We start from the raw sequence: 24599 nt of genomic DNA, 5'->3' as shown, positions 1-24599 counted from the left end.
TCATAATAATAACAGCACAGAGCATCATAAAAATATAGTAATGAAAGCATTTAAAATATCGTGAGAATTACTGAAATTCAACATAGAAACACAAAGTGAGCAAATACCATTAGAAAAATTGTGCTTTTAGACTTGTTCAAATACAGGGTTGCCACAAACCTATTTTTAAAGAAACACTATCTATGAAGCACAGTAGAAAAAGATGTACCTGTACAAACTTTCCACCCGGGTTTCCCGATTTGCAGCTCATACGTAACCTCCAACAGAACCTGAGGATTTGTTTCTGAGACTTTCAGACTCAGTGGCCCTCCATTCCACAGCCACTTTTCAGCATCCCCTCCCCCACCCTGTTAATCCAGTTGCCCCTCACCTGCCCACTTGCTACAGGTGTTAGGGTTAGGATTATTGATGGCATATAGGTCCATCAAAGGTAGAGTTCACATTTGTTTCTTAGCCTCTATTTTGGAACGATTTCTGAAAAAGAGAATTGGAGCAGAGAGGTGCCTGGGATGCTGAGCGCCAGCCGTCCGGTAGCCCACTTTCTCCAACTGGCCTCAGTCTCTCTTTCCTGTTCAGTGGCTGTCTGCTTTGTAATATAGTTGGGACATCCCTGTGCTCCATACCAGGTTGTGAGCTCTCTGAGAGGAGTTGGTGAGTCTTAGTCATCTTTGTGTAACAACCTAGGGACCGGTACAGTAAATTTTTGTTTAACTGGCTTGCAGCAAGTTCTCTGAAGGTATAGACTTGTTTCTGCATAACAGGTTGACTAACATCAATGGTTCTGTCTTCCGGCTCTCCCTGCCAACCCTTCTGCAGCTAACCGTGGATTCTCAATCGGGATTGGTGACGTCACACCTGGCCAAGGGCTGCTGAAAGCCAAGTATGAGTTGCTGAACGCTGGCTACAAAAAATGCGATGAGTACATCGAAGCCCTGAACACAGGCAAGCTGCAGCAGCAGCCCGGCTGCACCGCCGAGGAGACTCTGGAGGTGAGTCTGGCTCTCTGGGTCAGCTTAGCCGCCAGTGGCACTGTAGGCCCTGAAGAGAAGCTACAGAGGTGAGTGGAGAGGAAAGGCAGTGGCTTTAGCCCGTCTCTGAGCTGTGCAGCTCCTGTGTGTTTCAATGATGGGAGGGTCTCCCATGAAATCTGTTCCATCCCTTCCAGCTTTCGTGTTCCAGGTAGTGAACAGCTATCTGTTCATTTGGCCACATGGGGCTGCTCTTGTTCCATCGTCACACTTGGGCCCCTTCTGTCCCTAGTACTTCAGTGCTTTTGCCCTATTACCAGCATCCTGGGAGCAGACTGATACCACAGCTTTGAAAGGATGGTCTTTGAAAGAGACATGGTGAATTCATGTTTGAGAGTCACGGTCCAGTCTGTTGCACGTTCCAGTCCCGTTCCAGTCTGGAGCTAAGTTAGCTGAGAACTGAATCTGCAGGTGTCAGAGTCAGAATGGCCTGAGAGTCCCTCGTTTTCTCTGAAGCATCCTGCCTTCGCAGTCTGGCTGCACCAGGGCCCTGTCTGACTTTCTTCTGCCTCCAAGTAGCCTGGCGCTCAGAGCTTTAACTCAACTAAGTAGGGAAGAAAGGATTTTTGAACAATAAAAAGAAAATTTTTTTTAATTTTATTTGTATATCTTTTGGTTGCGCTGGGTCTTGGTTGTTGTGTGCGGGCTTTCTCTAGTTGCAGTGAGCGAGGGCTCTTCTTCACCATGGTGCAATAGCTTCTCATTGCAGTGGCTTCTCTTATTGCAGAGCATCGGGCTCCAGGGCACGCAGGCTTCAGTAATTGCCGCACGCAGACTCAGTAGTTGCAGCTCCTGGGCTCGCCGGCACAGGCTCAGTAGTGGTGGCACACAGGCTTAGTTGCTCCGAGGCATGTGGGGTCTTCCCAGACCAGGGATCAAACCCGTGTCTTTCTGCATTGGCAGGCAGATTCTTTACCACTGAGCCACCAGGAAAACCCCAATAAGAAATTTTCTGATGAACTTTTTAAAGCAAAGAGAAAGCAGATTTGTGTGAGGTGTTCACAATTAGCTCATTCTTAATGTAAGTCTTAAAAACAGAAAGAGAAAAATGAGGTGTTTCTCACCTAGAAGATTACTTGAGGCCTCAGCTGCACTCCTCTTTAGCAGAAGCATGATTCCCAGCTGATTGAGCATCATAGGTTGTAGGTTGAGGGATGGCAATCTAGATGAGCTCATGGACTAGAGTATTCCTGTTGAGTCGCCTAATCACATGCCCAGCTGGTGGGAATTCAAGTGTGTGCTTGGCAGAGACAAATTTTACAAATGGTATACGCCACTCAGTTTTAGTGCGTATTACATAATGTCATATAAAGTGCAAAATGTTATACATGTGTATACACAGTATACACAAGCATGTGTATATACAGTAATGTACATAATATATATACAGAGACACCGCTATGTAGGGTATATACACAAAACTGCATATATTCTACCTCATTGGCCATTTAAATGTTTTTCTGAGGTTTGGTTACTAACCATTTTTTTTCTTACACACTGATTACACACGCTGGGACTTCCCAGGGAAGCTAGTGGTAAAGAATCTGCCTGCCAATGCAGGAGACATAAGAGACGTGAGTTCTATCCCTGGGTGAGGAAGATCCCCTGGAGAAAGGCATGGCAACCCCCTCCAGTATTCTTGCCTGGAGAATCCCATGGCCAGAGGAACCTGGCAGGCTACAGTCCATAGGGCCGCTAAGAGTAGGACACAACTGAAGTGACTTAGCACCTGGAAAATGTCAGTCTGCGGAGATAGGACATCTTGGTCTTCTAAGGTCTGAAACCTTTTATCTGCTGGAAATCTGACATCTCGCTCGAATTCTTCACATTCTCTTAAATGTCACGTTGAACATTGGTAATCACATAGGCACTGTGCACCTCTCTCTCTCCCGCCAGGCTCTGATCCTGAAGGAGCTGTCTGTGATCCGTGACCACGCAGGTAGCGCCTGCCTCCGGGAGCTGGACAAGAGCAACAGTCCCCTCACCATGGCTCTGTGTGGTTCCAAAGGTGAGCGCCTCCTCTGGCCGCTGCTGTCACTGCATTCCCTGCAGGCTGGCTGGTTGTGCTCTGGAAAATGTGCATCAGAATGTCAGGCCTAGAATCCCCTGGCTGTTCGTCCAGTGGTTAGGACTCAGTGCTTTCACTGCCCAGGCCTAGGTTCAATCCCTGCTCAGGGAACTAAGATCCCACAAGCTACACAGCAACCCCCGCTCTACCGCCCCAAAACAAAAAGAGCTTCAGGCCTTTTGTTTATAAGGGTGTGTATCTTTTCCGATAATGCTTAGAGAAGGAGACGGTTATTTGCATTTTTAGAATGTCTAACTCCATTGGAGAAACTTGCTTATCATGTGTGTGGATTTCTGAGTTTGAAGGGTGATTTTGAGTAAACTTGGTCTTATTTTTTGAAGAAAGAAAGAAGAGCCAGGGATTTTTAAAATAATACGTTTGATGATAATTAAATACACTTAAATTTTATAGTTAGCCAGGACCTGAAAGTGTTAGGTTTCATGATACTGCACGCAAATTCAGAACCCTGAGCTTTGCAGACTTCCTGTTTTCATAAATTGCTGACCGTCTAAAGTCCAGTCTCTTTAGCCTTGCTGTCCTTCACCACATAGTCTCCCCCCTGCTCCTGGTGCACACCCCACACTCCTGTCCTGGGTCTCTGCTTCCCGCTTTCTGACCCACTTTGGAACTCCTCCCCCATGTCCTCTATGTGGTAGTCCTAATCTTCTCCAGGAGTCTAGCTGGTTGACACTGCCTTCTCGAATACTCCCCTGGAAGCCTCTCCTCCAGCCCCAGAGTGCTCATCCGCCCCGGGCTCTAGCCCTGCCTGGCCTTCCTTGTGTTACTGGCAGCTCTGTCCTTGCTGTTCTGGTTCTGTCCTTCACTGTCCCTAGAGTATGAACTTGTTGAGGATGGGGGCTGTACCGTGTTGTATTCTGTTTTGCCAACGGATCTGCTTATACTTCAGTTACTGTGATTTTGGTAAATGAATGTTCCATTTCTGACCTGCTTCCCTAGGTTCCTTCATTAACATATCACAGATGATTGCCTGTGTGGGACAGCAAGCTATCAGTGGCTCTCGAGTGCCAGATGGCTTTGAAAACAGGTCCCTGCCTCACTTTGAAAAACACTCAAAGGTAAGCAGGAGTGGATCAGATTAACTTTGAAGCACAACCTTCAGCAGCACAAAAGAGTGACCGAAACTCTGAGGCTGCCAATTAGGCGACTCCTAGAGCTGGTACAGAGGCTGAGGACCACTCAGGGTTATTCCCTCTGCAGGAATAACTTGATTGAGTCCTGTAGAAGGAGCCTCATGAAACTTGGAGCTGTAAAACTTGGACCAGTGCCCTTTTGTATATTTTCTCTTCTAAGGAGGAGGATGTCAGTTTCCCATCCAACATTACCTTAAGTAATCTGAATGTGTTGTTATCATTTGTGTGCATTCAATCTGTATGCTTATTTTACGGAGCACTTACATAAAAGTATAAAGATTTTTAAACAGTGAACATGTGAGCCACAGTGAAACAACCAGGAAATTCCAGGTTCTCTTTGGAATTCCTAAACTGCCTGTAAATGACTTCTGAGTTCCATTGGCCCTCTTGGTCTGGGCACTAGTGTCAGCATAGTGAGATAGACAGGCCTATATTGATGTTTTCTGAGATTCTGGGGTAGATAGCTATTAAATGAACAGTTGAGGAACTTAGAGCTGATTTGGTCGCTTAGTAATCCTGGATGGAGTCAACTGTAATTCACACTAAAACACAGATGCCCCAGCTCCTCCTGGCCTGAGGAGCTGTAGGACTTATGGCCAGCCCCGCCTGGGGCGATGGGACTGCTGTTCTGAAATTGACAGACACTGTATCAGGTGGCCCCAGGAACAACTTGGGCTTTGTGCCCAAGATCAGAATTTGTTAGTGGTCAGGCAGCCAGCAAGTCACTGGAGTGGTACCTGACTGTACTTATGTGGCTCGGAGTCAAAGCCTGACCAATTTAAAAGAGATTTTAAGGACATCTGGTGCCAGACTTTGGGGTAGATGGTACTTGCCTAGAAGTGCCTTTGAGTTTGCCAGCTGCCCCTTAAGTGAAATGGGGGCAAGGGGATTTTAGCCTATTCATCTGAATTGTCCTCCAAGGAACATGAACCTGTCCAGATCAAAGGCCATTTGGCATTTTATAGGGTGTTTTTTATATGTGGGTTTTTTTGTTTTTTTACAATTTTTTTTTTTTCTTAATATTCACCCATTTAAAGTGTAGAGTTCAGCAGCTTAGTGTATTCACAGAGTTGTGTGATCATCATCATAATCTCAATTTTAGGATATTTTCAACAGCCCAAAAATGAATCCCCATAAACTGTAGCAGCACACAGCTATGTCTCGAAGGTGGACAGGTCCGGCCTGCAGGCAGGTGTCTTGGGGGCAGTCGTTTCCCGGGAGAAGGCCCGGGTGCCCGCTAAACTGAAACCCGTGACCGCCTGCCTACTCTAGGAGTAGCAGCCCAAGCTTTGGTGTCCCTCTCCTGAGCCACCTGGCTGCCATTGGTACGAGCACCAGCCCTGGCTGGGACCTCACTCTCCTCGTCTCTGGTAAGGATGGTTTGAACTAAATTATTTCTTCTTTAGGAAAGGGCATAAAACATGGGAGTGCATTGGCCAGGTATTTATAGTCTAAAGGTGAGGTGTTTTCTGATTTGAATGGGTCTTGGAATTGTGGACCTTAAACATTTTTTGTTAGATTTTTATTTAGTTTTTTTCCTACCTTTCTTTAGCTCCCAGCTGCCAAAGGCTTTGTGGCTAATAGCTTTTATTCCGGTTTGACACCAACCGAGTTTTTCTTCCACACGATGGCTGGCCGGGAAGGTCTGGTTGACACGGCCGTGAAGACAGCTGAAACAGGATATATGCAGGTAACGTGAAGAAATGTAGGCCATTAGCAATGAAGCCGGACAGGTCTGCAGATCTTGACTGCTAGTGTGTGCTTCTTTTGTACCTGACTTCTGATTTATTAAGTCTTGGCATTTAAAAGGAAAAACTGAGAGATGTAGATGTCCTAAAAATAACACAAAAAAGTAAGATGTTTTAAAAAAAAAAAAAGTTCAAAATCAGTGTCTCCTTCAAATGGTGCAGACCAGGCTGGAACCAGATGTACCAAAGCCCTGCTGTAGGAGAATATGGACCAGAAGTCCCCGGGCACGTCATCTCACTGAGCCACTACTTCCTAATACACGGAGGTAGGGTGACAATACCCACCTCCTGATTACACACCGAGAGGGCCGTGCTCACGCTGTAGCCGTTTGTGTAATCCATCATTAATGTCACTCTCAGGGATGCAGAGAACTTGTTCCACTGCCTGCAGGAGGGCTTGGGCACTTGGAGGGCTGCCTCATTCTCCATTGTGTATATAGTTGTAAGAGAGTAGTCTTCGGGGACAGGGCTGAGCTACATACTTTTTATGCCTGTGTTTCTGAGACTGCCACAGAGGTACGTCCTAGACAGCAGAGGGGTGAAAACACATCCTACCTTGTGCTTCCATAAGACCACAAAGGATCTCTCTCCAGCCTCTAATTCTCATTTCTACCTTGTACTGCATAATCTACATTCTGTTTTTGGTTTTTGTTTTGCCGTTGGTTTTGTTTTTGTTTTTGTTTTTTTTTTTTGATGATGATTTTATCTGCTTACAATACATGCTAAGGTTAACACTCCAAGTTGCTAGGCCATGAATTGCTGTGGTTTTGTGTCCCTTTTTTCCCCACCATGGACTGAGAAGCACAGCCCGTGGCATGCAGGGAAACCAGGAGTGATAAACCAGAGATGTGAATGAGTAAGCCAGAATACACAAGGTTGATGAGAGTAAAATGGACTCAAGTCAGTACCCACCTATTTCCATAACCTCTCATCTGTCCCCCGTGGAGCATTACTGATAGTGCTTCCCTTTTAATCATCTTTTAATGGGAAATCGCCCTTTAGCTTCAGAGTGTGCTTTTGTCAGAAACCTAACAGACTATGAAATGCTTTTAACACTCTTACCCAAATATCTATTGACTTTATTTTTTGTCCTTTACCTTTCTGAAGTCGAGAGTATGACTTTCCCATAGCGGCTTGTTAACCTAGAACAAATTACTTCTGGCATGAGGGATTTTTGTTTTGAAGTTGCCTGGAGGAAGATTTCTTTCCCTTTAACTTATTGAACCCCTTCACCCCGCTGGCTGGAGGGTTCTGCTGGTGGAAGGCTCTCCCTAAGCAGGTCTGAGAAATGGCTGCTGCCTGCTGGTTCAAACAAAACACCAGTCCTGTTCTCTCTTCTTACCCATTGGTCCCAGAAGAGGGCCTGCACCAGATCCTCTATAATTCATATTGAAGTCCACAGGGGTCCCAGATTAATTTGTGTTTAGAAATGCAAAGCAACTGCATTAATTTAAACCTTAGGGAGACAAAGAGGGAAGGCATATCAGCCTAGGAAAACAGTGTTTGCAGAGTCCTTTAGAATTGCATGTATTCTAAAACACACTGGAGTGTGGAGCATATTCTAAATCCCACTGCACAGGTTAGTGAGGCACTTGTGGGGCTGTTCTTGAGGTCAGGGACTCTTTAAGGGATTTCTAATGTTTTTATGTGATTAAAAGCACTGGTAGCCTTGAAACTCAGTTGCAAATATCAACCTTTGTACACATGACTAGTGCTCTCAAAGCACCTGAACTTTTATCTCCTCTCCTCCTCTTCATTCAGAGAAGGCTCGTCAAGTCCCTGGAAGATCTTTGCTCACAGTATGACCTGACAGTCCGCAGCTCTACGGGCGATATCATCCAGTTCATTTACGGGGGAGACGGCTTAGATCCTGCAGCCATGGAGGGGAAAGATGAGCCCTTGGAGTTTAAAAGGGTTCTGGACAACATCAAAGTAAGATTAAGCATTATATCTGTGAGCGTTTTCATTAGAAATGGATGTGCCTTCAGTTAACGCTGCCATGTCTACCCAACCACTGAGATAGTGTTTGTCTTTTATATTCACTTTGCATAATTTTTCCCAGGTATTAATGAAAGAGAGTTTCTCAATTGCAAAATCTAGTTATTGGTAGTAAACCAGTGCCAGTGGAAGAAGGCTTTGTCTTCTTACCAGTGTCTAGTAAAGTGTGATAGAGACCGTGTGAAAGTCATGGGTGTGGAGAAGCAGGCCTGTTTCACATACTTTTAACGGGGGGTATAATTTAGAGCAAGGTTTTTGAGAGGTAGCTGGACAGTGTTCATCTGAATTTAAATCTGAGTGCCCTTGAGCAATACTTGAATTTCACTTATAGGAATTTGCCCTACAGAAATGATCTAAATGTGCCAAGAATGTTCTTCCAGCATTGTTTATAGCAGATACAGGCCATCTGTGGAGGACAGGTCAAACATGGAATGGTCTGTCCACATGGTAGGGTGCAGTGTAACCATTAAAACTCTGAGGGAAAACCCATGAGCTTGGGGGTGGAGAAGTATTTTCACACTTGAATTTTTTTTTCTTCGTAACAGCAGTTTATGGTTTTAGCGCAGATCTGGGGTGGGGTGAAGGTTGGGAAGGAATGACCCAATACCCACTGAATAGCCCACAAGCGGTTACGTAAGGTGGAGTATCAGTTTATGCTGTTTTCACCTTTGTATTAAAGGTAGAGTCTACAATGCGTTTTAAAAGACAAAAACATCACAGGTTGCTGAAAACTCACTCTGGGTGAGGTTGTTTTGTCTCTTATAAACTCCTTCACTGAATACTGCCCCCTGCCCCCCTCCAAATCACACTGTTTTCTTTCGGTACTCTAGGCAGTCTTCCCGTGCCGGAGCGAGCCTGCTCTCAGTAAGAACGAGCTGCTCCTGAGCACCGAGTCCATCATGAAGAAGAACGAGTTTCTCTGCTGCCAGGACAGCTTCCTGCAGGTGAGCTCTGCGGGGGCTGCGCGCCTGGCTTGGCCGTCACCAAGGAATCATTCCCCAGGTGCTGACAGTGAAGTGTATAAGCTGGGGGTGTTTATGTAAGTGTTTCTTGTTAGAAGATTTAAGAGTGGCCTAGGCAGGAGAATCTCAGCAGTCCACATAAAGAATTTATCTCATGTCTTTTTAGTCTGTCTTTTGCACAAGTGTTTCTCTGGTAGAAGACAAGTGCTCTAGTTAAGAGAACTGTTTTGTTTTAACCCTGTCCCTTTCGCCCCCTGCCACCCAGTTTTTCATCCTGTGGGCCAACTCCTCCTTCAGTGGTTTTGAAACCCAGTAATTTGTAATAGTAAGAACATTGTTTTAATGCCATTTATTGTGTTTTATACAAAATAATGCAGTAGTGTTTATTTAATACCATCATTATTTTAAATTGCTTTTTTTCTTTCCACAATATGGGTTAGAAATGTAGTCATCCTTCGTTTTTCTTCCAGGGACCTGTTACTTGATATTCTCTTAGTTTTTTAGTTTGTTTTTATTTTACAAACCTTCTCCTTTTTATTGATAATTGTGGTTATGATCAAAAGCAAAGGAATACAGGAGTCAGTACATGGTTCCCTGCGTATACTGATTGGTGATTCAAATATAGCACAAAATATATCCCTTGAAGTATATAAAAAATAAAAACAGTAAGACACTTAAATAAGGATATTTTAGTTAACAGCTCTTCACTCTTTGACATGGTAAGATACAAAAGGTGAAAAAGAGACTCTTCCAGATTTTAATACATTTAAAATTAAGAGCCTAGCTAAGCTGAGTGCCTTCATTTTATTTTCGTTGCTTCACAGTTTTGTGTTTTTAAGTAACAAATTAGAAGTGGGATTTGGTTTTTCTCCATGACTATATTCACTTATTGATGTTTCTGTTTCTCCTCGAAGACCTTAACTGAGACAGGCTATGAGAAATACAACGAGGTAACGCGCTTCCACGCTGTGGCTGCCGAGCAGGGGGCATGGCTGCGCGGCGCCCCAGCGGTCTGCCAGCCCCAGGCACTGCCGAGCTGGCCTAGCGCGGCCGGCAGGGCTTCCCCTTCATCACTTGGCCCAGGCCCTTTCTCATCTCAGACATGGTTTAACAGTGGTCCCCTGGCCAACAGCACTTGTGGGTTCAGCGAGCACTTGTTCATCCGTCCCGTCCCCATCTGTCACACACCCACAGATCCAGGGCCGCAGAGGTGACTGAACGTGTCCTCACCCTCCAGTCACTCCATCTGAGCTCAGGTTTGCCGAGGGATTCCAAAACTCGCCGACCATAACAGATTCATCTGAGCTGAGAAAACATTGTCTGACTGTAGCGTCAGAGCTGGGGAGGCAGAGAGAACTCCTGGGTGACGCTGAGCCCTAGCCCTGCCAGAAGCCGACAGCCAGGCTCACACACGCTGCGGGCTGGGTGTGAGCGTTAGCTGCTGGTCAGCCGTGTGATTAACAGCCTGCCGGTTGCCGTGTTCTGAGTTCCCTTGGTGTGCATGAGTTAATCCTGCCGAGTTCTTAGTGGCTTATCTCAGTTTCCCCTTCCAAAAAGGGAGCTTTTTTCCTTTTAATCTAACTTCCAGAATATCTGCCATAACTCTTGGGTGAGGGAACTCATTCCTTTTAGCAAAGCCCCTGCCAGAAGCATGTCCATGTGGGTGGCAGCGGAAAGCTGTCCTTTGCAGCACCTGAACTGGGGAATGGTGTGAGGTGTGTGCTCTTGACTGCTCATAGGTACGGACTTCCTCAACAGATGAAAACCCCCTGGATCGGCTTGGCCTTGGGTTCTAGCCCCGGTTTCCCTGTGCCAACAGGTGGGGCAGCCTTGAACACCTGGCAGGCAAATGGCAACATGTGGGTCAGGAGGGCTTTCAGAGGCTCGCCTTAAAGGACACAACCACAGCTAGATAAGTAGGCTCAGGGAGGCAGTCACCCATTGAAGGACGCTCTTAATACTGAATGATACAGAGGAGAAACTAGGTGGCAGCGGGTTTTATTGCTGATGAGGATCCCACTTGAAGGCAGGGCCACCCCAGGGGAGGTTGTTCCCCTACCCTCTCCAGCTCTAAGTTCTACCTCTGATTTGTAACAACTATATCTGAAAAATGTGGCCTCTTACCTGTAATTAACAAGTAAGCCTGTGGAGTCTCTCTTTAAAAAGAGTCTCTTAAGAATTTTCAAGTTCTTTTACAGTAGTTTAAGTTCTTTCTTAAAGAAAAGTCTTTCTGCATAGAATGATGGCTGAGTGGCTTGGTAACCTTCCACTCTGTGTTGGAGAGGGGAGTTGACCAACAAGGACAGTCATGGGAAGCCTGTGTTCGTGAACAAGGGACAGCCCAGGTGTGTTGGAGTCCACCCTTATAGTCCCCCAATCACCTGGGCTCCTGGGAGCCAGTCTGAAGTCTCCAGCGGGCCAAGACGACTTTGCAGAAAACCCCTCCCCTGAGTGTAGACTGTGCAGAGACATTTGACTTTGTAGAGGGGCCTGTCCCCTTGGCCAAGCCCTGACCTTACTCAGCCCAAATGGCCTCAGCTCTAGAATGACGGAGCCAGTGTCCTGCCGCCCCACAGGGAGAGCGCACCACGCTGGATGGCAAGAACAGTTTGTGACTAAGAACAGTTTGTGGACATAGACCGTGTGGACCCCAGAAGTTCTCGTTTTTTGCTTTCAGAAAAGATAGTGACTAGAAATTGCTCACTAGTCTATGGTAGGCTAGAGAGATTTATTTTTGCAATGTTAGGACAAAACCTGGCTAGTTAAGTCTCTCATTATCTGTAAATGCCTTATAGAATTTTATTTTTGCGAAAGTGGGCTTCTGGTCCAGTCTGCCCTTTGAAACATTTGTTTCAGACGAAACTTCAGATATTTTCAGCTGTGATATAGATTGAGTAGACACTGGGCAGGCATGCTGGTCTTCTGCTGTGGTTATCCTCACTTGAGAAACAAGACCTAGTGAGGCTTTGCAGCAATCACAACAGTTGTCCGCCCTCGGGCCTGCCCAGGGGTTTGTCCGGATGTGTGGATCTGACCTCAGCCAGCCGCACAAAGCACCTGGATGCCTGCACTTGGCCAGAGTGCCCCCCGACCCGCAATCTGTCCAGAATCATGGAGAGAAATCATATTTCCCTGAGGGTCGCTGAGAGGAAGCATAGTCTATCCACCCTTTCCCTCACTGTCAGAAACGCTCCTGGGTCAAACCCGAGCAGCAGATGCGCTTTCCCTGAAGGATGCAGCTGCTAGATTGCATGCGTCCTCCGCTCACCGGAGAGGCGCTCTAGGAGTCAGCCCCACGGTGCGTGGTGTGTGCTGGCTACAGCACGTGGATGTGTGTGGTCCATTAAACACGCCACCCCCTCTGTGAGAACTCCTCAAAAGGAGATGCTGGCTGATCCTGGTTCTAGGAGCAACCACAAGGCTGGGTTTACTTCACAGACACATACCAAATTATAAAGCATATGGGTTTTCCCCTCAGACTAGTTCCCAGAAAACTTGGGCCTGTCATTTCTAGCCATGCCCTATGGATCTTCCATACAATGTAATTCTCTTCACCTTTCTTGCTCCATTTTGTCATCATCCCAGGGCTTAGAGCTCTATTCTTCAAATATAGCAGGAACAACAGATAGGTTGATATTTCATTTCCAGCTTTGAGGGTGATTTCCTGGAGGCCTTACAAAGTTCTGACTGTGTGTGGGAAGGGAGCCTGAGACAGGGGAGCGAGGCAGAGGTGAGGGTCAGAGATAGAGGTGGGACCTGGGAGTGTTTCCTTGAAATGAAGGCAAGCTGAAGGCACGTGCTTGAAATGTGCATAGTGTTTACAAAGCCAAGCTTTGTAGTATTTAAGTTGATCAGAACAACTTCAGAAGAAACCCTCAAAAATTTATCAGTCTAAAGCCTTAGAAGTACAAGTGGTGCAACAGTACTTACTCTGGGCTGCATGAACATGGGCAGCGAGGGGTTCCAGGAGAGCAGGGGAGAAGGCGGCAGGTGGAAAGGGTCATCCTATGTGCTGGGTTAGCACTGCAGATTCATAGGAAGCATCATCAGAGTAAAAAGACCTGAGAAACACTTCAACGAATGAACAATGTGTCCAGGGTATGGGTAATGTGGTGTGTTCCTTGGAAAAACATTTCGTAATAGAACCCGTATCCATGTATAGTATCTTATTTAGCCACCACTAAAGTAGGAAGGATTCATCACAGTACCAAAGTTTACTAAAACACAAATCATGTCGTGCAAATCACTGAGAAACATATATCTGATGTTTGTTGTGTAATCTTTCAGGAGATAAAAAAGTTTATCAAGGAGGTTTCTGAGAAGATCAAGAAGACCAGAGATAAATACGGCATCAACGACAACGGCACAACAGAGGTAGTGGCCCTCCCCAGTGGGTCAGGAAATGCAGAGGGTTTCCCGTGCTGCCGGCCCTGACCTTGAACTTGGCTTTTGTTCCTCTAGCCCCGTGTGCTGTACCAGTTGGACCGGATCACCCCAACCCAAATAGAGAAGTTTCTGGAGACATGTAGGGACAAGTACATGAGGTGAGGATGCTAAATGTCTCAGGCTGCTGGGCAGTCCAGTGGGTCTCTTGCATCCTTCCTGTTTCCCTAGGAAACAGAATCCTGTGCCCACATCACTTACCAACTGCCAGCCTTGAGCAGGTTCTGTCACCTCCTCTCTAGGGGCTCCAGTGGGTAGACAGGCTGAGTGCTCCAACATGTGGAAAGAAGCGCAAAGAAATTTCCGAGCATCGTCTTTTCATAGGGAAACTACCAATATATTTGGCAAGGGCTGGCTGCTTTGTCCGCCTGCAGTACCATGTGTGAGCAGAGCTCTTAGGTTTTCTCCAGTCATCCCACGCTGACCATAAGTAGCCACACAGTGTTCACTGTCATCGTTGGACCCCTCTGAGCATGACTCCCCCTCATCTGTATCTGTAACTGCTCTGTGTCCATTTCTTCCTCTGTCACAAGCCCAACCCGGGTCCTTGCCAATTCCTTCCTGACCCTGATGGCATACGTATTTTTTCTGTTGAAAGGAGATAATCAGAAACCTCCCCAGCAGTTTTGGGGTTTTAGTTTTTTCTTTTTGTTTTTGACCATGGCACAAGGCTTGCAGGATTTTAGTTCTCTGACCAGGGATTGAACCTGGCCCCAGCAGTAAAAGTACAAAGTCCTAATCACTGGAGTGCCAGGGAATTCCCTAGTTTTGTCTTTTAATTGAGGTATAGTTGACCTATATGTAAAAATATATAAAATGGGTATATTTAAATGGGCTTTATACAAGATAATTGCATCTCTTTTGTTTAATTGTATTATGGAGTAGGGGCTTCCCAGGTGGCTTAGTCGTAAAGAATCCTCCTGCCAAGCAGGAGACTCGGCTTCAGTCCTTGGGTCAAGAAGATCCCCTCGAGAAGGAAATGGCCACCCATTCAGTATTCTTGCTTGGGAAAATTCCATGGAAAGGGGAGCCTGGTGTGCTGCAGTCCATGGGACCGCAAAGAGTCAGACACAATTTGGCCAACTAAACAAACAACAGATAGTTGACCTACAACATTATGCAAGTTTCAGGTGCAAACATAGCAATTCAGTATTTGTATATGTTGCAAAAAGATCACCATGGTACATCTGGTTACCATCTGCCACCCTACAAAGATATTGTATCATTATCAACTGTACATTTCATCCTTTCTTGTTTCAGGGCACAGATGGAGCCAGGCTCCGCGGTGGGTGCACTCTGTGCTCAGAGCATTGGCGAGCCAGGCACCCAGATGACCCTGAAGACTTTCCACTTCGCAGGTGTGGCCTCCATGAACATCACCCTGGGCGTGCCCCGCATCAAAGAGATCATCAACGCCTCCAAGGCCATCAGGTGCCCTCATCCATCTCCCTCTTTTTCTCACACTCGTCTGTCATGTCCTGGAGAAACAACGTTTCTCTTGTCACGAGTGGGTGTGTGATAGATGCTAGCGGATAGTACCTCAGACTCTGGAGCGACACGTGCTAGTATTAACCCAAGACAAAATGTCCAAACTGGAGAGAGTCAAAACTGAAGCAATGGTTCTTTGTGACCACAAGTCACATGAAAGAGAGAAACCTAAAAAAATGCCTGGAAAAATTGGAACCATGTGTCATTGTAGACTTCATCCATTTGATGTTATTATTCCGAGCTTCACTGGTCCTGATGATGTGTCTGTGACTCAGTTTGGGGCCATATTCTGTGATAACACTCCCCCAGCCCAAATCCCACCCCCTTGGTGATTTCATGATAGAATTTGTAGGGACCTGAAACTAGGAAAGATAAAGTATTTTATAGCGTATTCAGTGACAAAATCATGTCTTACCTATGATCTGAATGTAACGAAATGACAATACAACATTAAAGGAGAGAACGCTATACTTGGTTCTGGAACAGCACCTGTCCATGTCCAGGGTGGCATAGACAAAGTATTGTCCACTGACCGCCTCCTCTAGGTCAGTCAGATCACCGAGGAGTGTGCGTTCAGGGGATGCCATCCAAGATGGCAAGGGTGGAAGCTACTAGCCAGTGGTTGGAGGAGCTGGAGGTGTCCTGGAGGGGAGGTTGTGGGGGTGGAGTGGGGTAAGCTATAAATGACATGATTTTGTCACTGTGGATGCCATAGTATACAAACCTGTAGTATACAAAGGGTCAGTTTACTCAGGAAACGGAACTGAAATAACAACATATTAGGACCAAAGAGGAAAAGGTAGGTTTGCTTGGCCAGGAAGACTGTTCTGAAAGTCACTCACTCACCGATGGCGTGGATTGCCTCATGAGCACGAGTGTGTGCAGCCCTCAGTGAGGACTGCGCCTGACTCCAGTGAACACTCAGTACAGTAAACTGCAGTTGCTGTTAAGATTCCAAATGCACCCGGGCCTACCGCAGTGTGGTCTTCAAGCAGCCTCGTAATCCTTTGCCCTTCCTTCTCACAGCACTCCCATCATCACAGCACAGCTGGACAAGGACGACGATGCAGATTACGCTCGTCTGGTGAAAGGGAGAATTGAGAAAACCCTCTTGGGAGAGGTAAGACGAAATCCCTCTTGATAATAAGAAAACTAAACCAGCTGCATTGCCAGGACGTGTGAGAACCACTTGTGGTGGATTTACCAATCCGTGTGTCCATGCTGCTCTGTGTCCTTAAAGGAGAGGAGAGGGAGCCTCCCCTGCTCCGAGGGACAGGGAAGTGACTGACGGATGTTCCGATCTTTTGACACCGCAGATTTCAGAGTATATTGAAGAAGTGTTTCTTCCTGATGATTGCTTCATTCTCGTCAAGCTCTCCCTAGAACGGATCAGACTTCTGAGGCTGGAAGTGAGTCCCGTAACTGCATGCATGAAGGAAGTCATCCCCTTTCAGTCCCAAGACAGATGCTAATGAACTAGGGCAAGAGCTATGCGTAGCACGGGAAGCCCCAAAGAGGCTTCCGCTTGGTGTCTGTCCTCTGGATCTGTTGTGCCTTCACATTTCTGTCTACCCCTGGCCCCGGCACAGATATCACCACCTAGAGACACGCAGGAAATTAGTGGAGGTGGTGTGCAGACCACAGTGCCTATTTCCTGTGACACAGCATGCCGGCAGGTGGAAGGGCCATAGTGTCAGCTGTGTCTTACCCACCTGTGGATCCCCAGCGCAGCAAGGGCTGGCTCAGGATATGTGGGTTGAGCTGGCTGCTTCTTATTGGTATTTATGAACGGGTAACAGTGGCAAAACAGATTTAGGAGGGGTGGGTGGTAGGATCTACTTTCTTAGTGAATAAAGCAGAGGTGTACATACAGTACATACATACACATATATCTCTGGTATTAAAATATCACAGTACCAAAAAAGACATGATGAGGAGAAAGATTGGGGGGAAATAATTAAAAAGGCTCCTTAGAGGGGCAAGATGCTGAAAGGCCAAGAAACACAGAAGCCACAGCCTCCAAATCCCGCCAGTCACATCCCGGGTGTGCGGCCCCTCGCAGGTGAACGCTGAGACGGTGAGGTACTCCATCTGCATGTCCAAGCTGCGCGTGAAGCCCGGCGACGTGGCCGTGCACGGGGAGGCAGTGGTGTGCGTCACCCCCCGAGAGAACAGCAAGAGCTCCATGTACTACGTGCTGCAGTTCCTGAAAGAGGATCTCCCCAAGGTGAGTCGCAGGTCGCCTCCCCAGGTGGTCGGGCCTGCCGCCTGGAGGTGCATAAAGGGAGGGAGCACGTTCATGTCTAAGCTGCAGAGCCAGGCATCAGGGAGCGTAAGGGCTGCCGAGACAGGGTGGCGCCCTGTTCCTCCGTTTCTTTGCCACATCCCGGAGGAGTCAGGCAGGTTCAGGTTTCCTTCTTCGCACTGCCTCACCGTTTTGCCTATTCAGCTTTTCTCTGTTCTCTCATAAAACTGGTGGTGGAAGAGGGCACGACCCCTTGAGCTTCTGCTTCCCCCCTCCCCACCCCCCAGCGGCTCAGGCAGCACACAGGCACTCCCAGCTTTGGCACGTCCCTGGCAGTCACCCCTGAGAGACGGGGTGATCACGACCACAAACCCAGGCTGTGACACCCCCAGTCCTCATAGCCACTGTGGTTTCTGGCTGCTGGGTGGGTGAGGCCGTATGCACTGCGGGGTCTCGAGCCCTCTGTGTCTCTGAGTCCAGGTGGTGGTGCAGGGCATCCCGGAGGTGTCCCGAGCTGTCATCCACATCGATGAGCAGAGCGGGAAGGAGAAGTACAAGCTCCTGGTGGAGGGTGATAACCTGCGGGCCGTCATGGCCACCCACGGCGTGAAGGGCACCCGGACCACCTCCAACAACACATACGAGGTACCGCTCACAGCCGAGGTTCCTACAGTCGTCCCAGCTCCCTCCCAGCACATTCCTCTGACCCAGCTGTTCACTCTGGGTCTGCACCGAAGACTACCCCACACTCCATCTCTGGGGAGGGATACAGGGTGCTGGGAACCTGCAGGGCAGAGGAGGATATGAGGGCAAGTTGGGGAGCCCTGAACGTGGCTGCCTCCATTCATCTCTGCCCTCCGCAGGTGGAGAAAACCCTGGGCATCGAAGCTGCCCGGACAACTATCATCAACGAGATCCAGTATACGATGGTCAACCACGGCATGAGCATCGACCGGCGGCACGTGATGCTGCTGTCCGATCTCATGACCTACAAGGTGTGTGCGGGCCTTGTGGCTGCTGTCGCAAACCTGGTGTCAGGAGCGCGAGGCTTGGAGGGCATATGTGGTGTGTGGCTGTGATGACCACCACTACCCCAAAACCAGAGTACAATGGTCCAGCTGGGCGTGCTGGTAAAATTCCAGTGTGAGAAGTGCAACCTCGTGGCAGGAGGCAGGGCGTGGTTTCCATCCTAAAAGAAAATTAGCCATTGCCAGAAGCCTAAGGATTCCGTGACAGCCTGAGGTTTATGTCCTGTCGAACCCATTTCTCATACTTCTATAGCCATTTCTAGGTGAAAATCTCACTGGGGGACTGAGTTTGGTCGGCTGGTTGGTTTTCTTTTTTGTCTCTTGTACCAAAAATCTTCCCTCTATCAGTGCCATAAGGCATGCCTCCACAGACAAACTTGTACTGTATTGCAGCAAATTCAGAAACTCGGTGGGAGAAGTGACCCATTTCCTACCACCCTGTAGTAAAGACAGTCATTTTAAAGCCTTCCTTTCCAGTTTTGTTCTATACGCATATGTTAGATTACTACATGTAAACAGTAAAAACGAGCATGTCATTTTTATTGAACATTATAAGTATTTTCCACATTGCTATGTAGTTTTATAAAGATACTTTTTTAATGATGGTTCAATATTCCTTTGAATGAAAGTACCTAAATTTACTTGTTTCCCTACTTTGAGGTTTTTAAATTATTTGGGTTTTTATTTCTTTGAGCCATAAGAAACATCTTCAGAAATATTTTTTTTTTCTTTTAGGGAGGAGGGGTGCAATTTAGTTCCCCGACCAGGATTTGAACCCAGACCCTCAGCAGTGAAAGTACAGAGTCCTAATCACTGGACCACCAGAAAATTCCCTACTTCTCAGTTTTTGTTTAGTTCATTTTCATTGGCGAATAGTTGATTTACAATGTTGTATTAGTTTCTGTTGTATAGCAGACTGAGTCAGTTATACATGCACATATATCCACTCTTTAGTTTCCAGTTCTCAATTCTTTGTTGAGTGTCAGGACCTGTGCTGTCAGCGCCAGTGGCCTCAGAGGGACACAGGTGGGACAGATGGTTGTCGGGGTCCTTCTCAAACCTGGACTGTGACTCAAGCAGCAGCCTGGCTGCCTCTTGCTTCTTCTGTTGAGGGGGGCGGGGCTGCGTTCTGTACCTGGCGGGAGTCCCCACTCTGGCTGTCTCCCTCGGCACAGGGTGAAGTCCTGGGCATCACCAGGTTTGGCCTGGCCAAGATGAAGGAGAGCGTGCTGATGCTGGCCTCGTTTGAGAAGACAGCCGACCACCTCTTTGACGCTGCCTACTTTGGGCAGAAGGACTCTGTGTGTGGTAGGTTTGGTGCTTGCAGCAGCCTCACCAGAGGCCTTTGTGGGGTTTTGTTGGTGTTTCGTTTTGCTTTTTACAGTTTAAACCTTGGCCAGGGCTTCTCTAGAGGTGGAGAAACTGAGCAGGCAGAGCTTTGACTTGTTTAAGAAAAAAGTCGCAGCTCACGGAATTGGAACTAACAAAGCCTGACTGTGGCAGCCTACATCCCCTGCATCCTTTAGAAGGCTGCTCAGTCAGGACAGGAAAGGTCGCCCCTGGGCAGGTAGGAATTTTCTACCCCTCAAAAGGAGAGTCAGCCACTCTGGTCCTGCCCCAGGCGCTCCTGCCGTCCCAACTCCCTGAGCAAGGCAGCTGGCACGCTTCCACCGGCTGCCTTGTATGCCATCTCGGCACGTTGCTGAGGCCTGGGTATCAGCCCTTTCACGGTGAGAAGACCCAGGGCACTAACTCGTTATGAGTCTCGCCCTGCGCTGGCCTGCTCTCCCCACACGGAGCCTCTCTGACGGGCCTAGGGGAGAGGGAGCTGAGGGGTGGCCGTCACAGCAGAGCGCTGCTCCCCCCGCCCCAGAGTGCCCGCTCTACTCCAGCCCCTCCCGTGCCAGGCAAGGCCCTGTGGCCTGAGCTGGGAGTCTGTCTGGGGCTCAGACAGCGACGCCACACCTGGCCCCCGACGCTGCTGCCGGAGCCCTGCGTCCTCGTGGCCATTTCCCCGCTCACCTCCTGTGTGGAGTCACCACCCAAGGTGATGGTCAGATGGGACCCAGGCAGCGTATGCCTAGTTTTGCTTCTAAGATTAGGGTCACAGGTTGCAAATAGAGGGAAAGAGAAATTACACAGTTCTTTACTATAACGAAGGGTGAAAGGAAAGAAAAGAAGGCAGAGATGGGGGCAGGAGAAGGGCAAGCCCCAGGCAAAAGTGAGAGCAAGCCTGCTTGCAGGACTGAGACCCAGCACCTCCGCTCCCCGACGAGGACACTGGGCCCCTGGCTTGGCTGCTGCCCTGCTGCCCACCCTCTCCACCTCTGACTCCTTTAGGGGCCTGGCATGGTCACCCTGCCCCAACTTTAAAATCTCCTGGTCCTTTGCATACTGTAACTCAGTGTCAGCCCTCACTCTGTGTTGGGTTTTAGTTTGATTGCCTCTCTGGCCCCTGATAGCACAAAGCCCAGAACCTGGCAGATAGACACTTGCTTATTATAGAACCAGAAGCCTCATGCAGAGCCCAACATTTAGATCTCAGAAAGCTGAAAGGGAGCTTGGAGAAAGAATCTACACTATCGCCTAACTCCTGTCACTCCATGAGGGGCCCTGCCTTCTTAGTGTTTCTGATTCAAGCTGTGGACTCCGAGGTTGGGGTGTTGTTAACCCTGGCCCACCCCCGACCCCTGGGCACAGAACAAATCTGTGCTGCTGTTTCCATGGGGATTGGCATCTGCTCGTTGCGGTCCCAGTTGCTTGTTCCCTGGGCCCGAAGTTAAGGACATGCTGGGTGGCAAGCTCGGGGTTTTACATCATTCAGTGTATCCTTGCTGTTTGAGTTTAGTGCTCAAAGGTGAGGCCCACACGACGCCTGTCGCTCATGCACAAAGGCTGTTAAGCCAGCAGCAGGGCTGTGATTGAGCACTTCCCTTCAACCAGATGCAGGAACTCCCCCAGCCTGCCCAGGAGCACCAGGCCATGCCTTCCACATCCATAGATGAGGAGTAAAGTGAGCAGCCCTGGTTCAACACGTTGGGGCTGGGACTCCAAGTCAGTCTCTCCGTCCTGCTTGAAGACTTTCCCAAGTGTGGAGAAGCTCTCTCACCTCCTTTCTGGTTGGTTTCAGGGGTGTCTGAATGCATCATCATGGGGATCCCCATGAACATTGGAACTGGACTCTTCAAGCTGCTTCACAAGGCCAACAGGGACCCCAGCCCTCCCAGGAGGCCCCTCATCTTCGACACAAGCGAATTCCACATCCCCCTTGTCACCTAGTTCAGGGAAGAGGATGCTGTACCTGACCCTGGCTCCTTGTCAACTGGAAAAGGGCTGGAGGCCAGCAGCCAACCCATGAGCTTTGTGCTCCCCGGGACCGAGGCCCTGCTGCGCCCACCATGCTGGCTGTTGGAGAAGATTCCTGGAGTCCTGGGAGCCACTCATCCCATGACCCAAACCATAGCACAGTGCTTGGTGGGGTAAACCAGGATTTTTCTGTTTGAAACCTACTTAATCTGGGGACAGCTCTGCACCTCCTGCCCACTGCACCTCCCTGGACTTGTGAGGAGGCCCCAGCCAAGCATCTCTGTTCATTTCCACCTCCCCTGACCGTCCATCCGCTCACAGGGGTTCCAGCCTGACCAGGAGCCTGTTCTAAGCCCTAAAGCCAGGGCACATTCTCAGTTCTGTTCCCCGGTTATGCTGGCCTCTCCCAATGTGACATACTAATGTAAATATTGTTTGTATTATTTATTTGTTCACTGAAGAATTTGGAGTTTTTATTGTTATTTTAGTTTTCCTTTTGAAACCCAAGAAGCTGTGGAAACCGAGAGAGCCAGCTTTGAAGCATCACTGGAAAAACTGGTTAAGCAAATGGGGCTGTCTAGGATTTGAAACTGAGTTGAAACTGTCATGAGGCCAAGCTGCTCTCAAACACCTTGTGCAGACACCCCTGCCACCCCCTTTTAGTCTATTTCCAATGCCCATGGGGGCACGTGAGTCAAATTCATTCTTTGTGGCCTGTAGAAGCCTCTCCAGAGTTTACGGCCGGCTGGGGCGGGGACTCCCGGTGTACATGGAGATGAGAAGTGGGACTGGTCCAGACCCTCTGCACTGTCTGGGGGGCATCCATACTCTTCCTGAGGAATCCACACGCATGCCCTGCCTCCTACAGCCGAGGCGCACACCAGGCACGTGCAGAACCAGAGGCCTAGAAAGTGCCCCAGGAGCCTGGCATGAGAGGGCCCTCTGGGTGCAGGTAGGCACCAGCTCTCAGGGGTGAAGCAGTCACCCAGACAGGAAGGGTGGGGCCCACACAGGCGTGGGCACCCGCTGGAGTTGACGTTCCCCAGGTGGCAGCAGCAGGTTTCTCAGAGGACATCTGTGATGATAACACATGTGAGGCTGTGAGGAGGGACCTGGCAGGGCATCCCAGAAAGACCCGTGTTTCACTGCCTGCTTGGGCTTCTGCCAGTGACTGCACCATCCATCGCTGGTGGGGTTTTCAAGGCTTACATGGGGGTTTTGTACATAGTTTCTTTGTACATAGTTGTCTTCCAGAGAGCACAGGGATTTGCTCACAGAGACGGTGGTTCTTTGTGCCGAATTTGCTCCTTGGGATTGGCCTGGGGCCACAGAGAAGGATCTGTGGTGGCCACAGCTCTCCTCTAAGAACGTGTGAAGCCAGTCCTTCCCTTCCCTGCCCAGAGCCAAGCTGCTCACTCTGGCTTTTCCTTCCCTCCCTGGGGGCCTTGGAAAACCTAGACTGCTTGGTCAGAAGTGAGATGATATGAAAAGTGGAGCTTTGACCCTGTTTTCTGGCTCCCTGCTCTTGGGAAGAAGATCAACCTCTGAAACAATAGCTGGTGCATCTCGGTGTATTAAGCTACTGGAAGACGCAACAGTGCAGGCCAAAGAGATGAGCATCTATTTTTGAGTGAGAAGATGGTTTGGATGATTAAAGAGGGTGTGGTAAAAGAAAAACGGGAGGCTCAAAGAATTCAAGCAGTATTTTATAGAATTACATTCTTTGGTCATTCCCTAGTTGAGTCCTCACCTTCTGAGTTAATGCTGCTAAGGTACTCTGCAAAGCCCTGGGTTCTTGGGTGTGTGTTTGGAACGAGTGCTTTTTTCCCCATACTGACATAAGTTAGGAGTTCTGAGTTATTTTCTGTCAGTGCTCAGGTTTCAATTCTACCAAAGTGAATCTGGGCTTCCCAGGTGGCACAGAGGTAAAGAATCTGCCTGTCAATGCAGGAGACCCGAGAGACGTGGGCTTGATCCCTGGGTCAGGAAGATCCCCTGGAGGTTATGGCAACCCACCCCAGTATTCTTGCCTGGAGAATTCCATGGACAGAGAAGCCAGGCGGGCTACAGCCTGTAGGGTCACAGAGAGTCAGACACAATTGAGCGCAGAATTAGTTTGGCCCCACGCCTATGAGGTTAACCTACAAAGGTTAGGTTGCCAGATTAGGGTTAGGGTGCCAGGTATGAAAAAAACTGCCATTTTTCACATTTAGCTCCCCCTGTATCTTTGAACTGACCTGACCTAGTTTAAGACAAACGGTTGAGTCCGTTAATAATGTTTATCCAGGTTTGCCCCGTGAAGCCTCACGGTGGACTCTGCTTCTCTCACCCAACCTGCCAAGAGCCAGAAGACTGGCTTCCTAAAACCTGGGAAGTAACTCCTGGGCTACACATGAGGGCCAAGAGGCTGGAATTGGGTGATGGAAGGGACCGCCAGTGCCCGCCTCGCTCTGTGTGACACAGAAGTTGGAGAGACCATGGCCTCGGTGTGCTGCTGTGAGTGACGAAGGCGGTGCCTCTAGGAGCCTGGCCTGGTCTCTGGCGAACACTCTGACTCCCTGGGTGAGGCATGTGGTTGCAGTGGGTACAGGCTCTGGGCTGGATTCAGACCAGCACGTGGTTCTGGGAAGGGGCACACCCCAGTGATAGGTACCCTCACCACCGTAGGTGTTGGCTGGTAAACCCTGCTCCGGGTTCCCCAGGGCACATCCTAGGGGTGGGAGTTAAAATTCCCCCTAATCTGATCATCTGCCCTGGCCTCGGGCTTTGTGCAAACACAAACCAAACACTCAAATAGCAGTGTATACTGAAGATTGAGCTCAACAGAAGGTTAGGATTTTATTCTGGTCTATTTGGAAGAAATAAGGAAAACATTTAAATTCTGCCTCATCTATTAACAGACACGTATTTCTGACTGGTGATCTGTCCAGTCCTTGACCCTTTTCCATCCTTTGTACACAGGGATCAGAATAGTGACTGACTCAGTTACAGCCCCGCCCCACTTTGTTCAGCACTTTGGGGGCGGGAGAGACATTCTGGAGTCTTTCAGTGTCTGTCAGATCAGAGTTAAATACAGTGCTATGCTTCTATTTCAGGGTCTGTCCACGTGTATTCACACTGATGAATGTCTGATT

The 24599-nt window shown here is 48.6% G+C and overlaps 1 protein-coding gene across 1 annotated transcript in view; it reads left to right on the top strand.

Moving 5' to 3' along the window:
- POLR3A (RNA polymerase III subunit A) overlaps positions 1-21928 on the top strand; it is a 43978-nt gene extending 22050 nt beyond the window's left edge. The window contains exons 16-31 of the mRNA XM_065922701.1: positions 817-989; positions 2925-3036; positions 4054-4172; positions 5800-5937; positions 7757-7927; positions 8824-8937; positions 13243-13329; positions 13417-13499; positions 14659-14829; positions 15913-16006; positions 16203-16295; positions 16949-17113; positions 17612-17776; positions 17995-18126; positions 19335-19467; positions 21290-21928. Of these exons, the coding sequence (XP_065778773.1) occupies positions 817-989; positions 2925-3036; positions 4054-4172; positions 5800-5937; positions 7757-7927; positions 8824-8937; positions 13243-13329; positions 13417-13499; positions 14659-14829; positions 15913-16006; positions 16203-16295; positions 16949-17113; positions 17612-17776; positions 17995-18126; positions 19335-19467; positions 21290-21438 (2099 nt within the window). The 3' untranslated portion in view covers positions 21439-21928. The remainder of the gene's footprint in view (positions 1-816; positions 990-2924; positions 3037-4053; positions 4173-5799; positions 5938-7756; positions 7928-8823; positions 8938-13242; positions 13330-13416; positions 13500-14658; positions 14830-15912; positions 16007-16202; positions 16296-16948; positions 17114-17611; positions 17777-17994; positions 18127-19334; positions 19468-21289) is intronic.
- The last annotated feature ends 2671 nt before the right edge of the window (positions 21929-24599 follow it).

Source organism: Muntiacus reevesi, chromosome 2 (genome assembly GCF_963930625.1).
Source record: "Muntiacus reevesi chromosome 2, mMunRee1.1, whole genome shotgun sequence".
NCBI lineage: Eukaryota > Metazoa > Chordata > Mammalia > Artiodactyla > Cervidae > Muntiacus > Muntiacus reevesi.
Note: the sequence above shows the minus strand (reverse complement) of the source record. Positions and strands in the feature narration are given on the sequence as shown.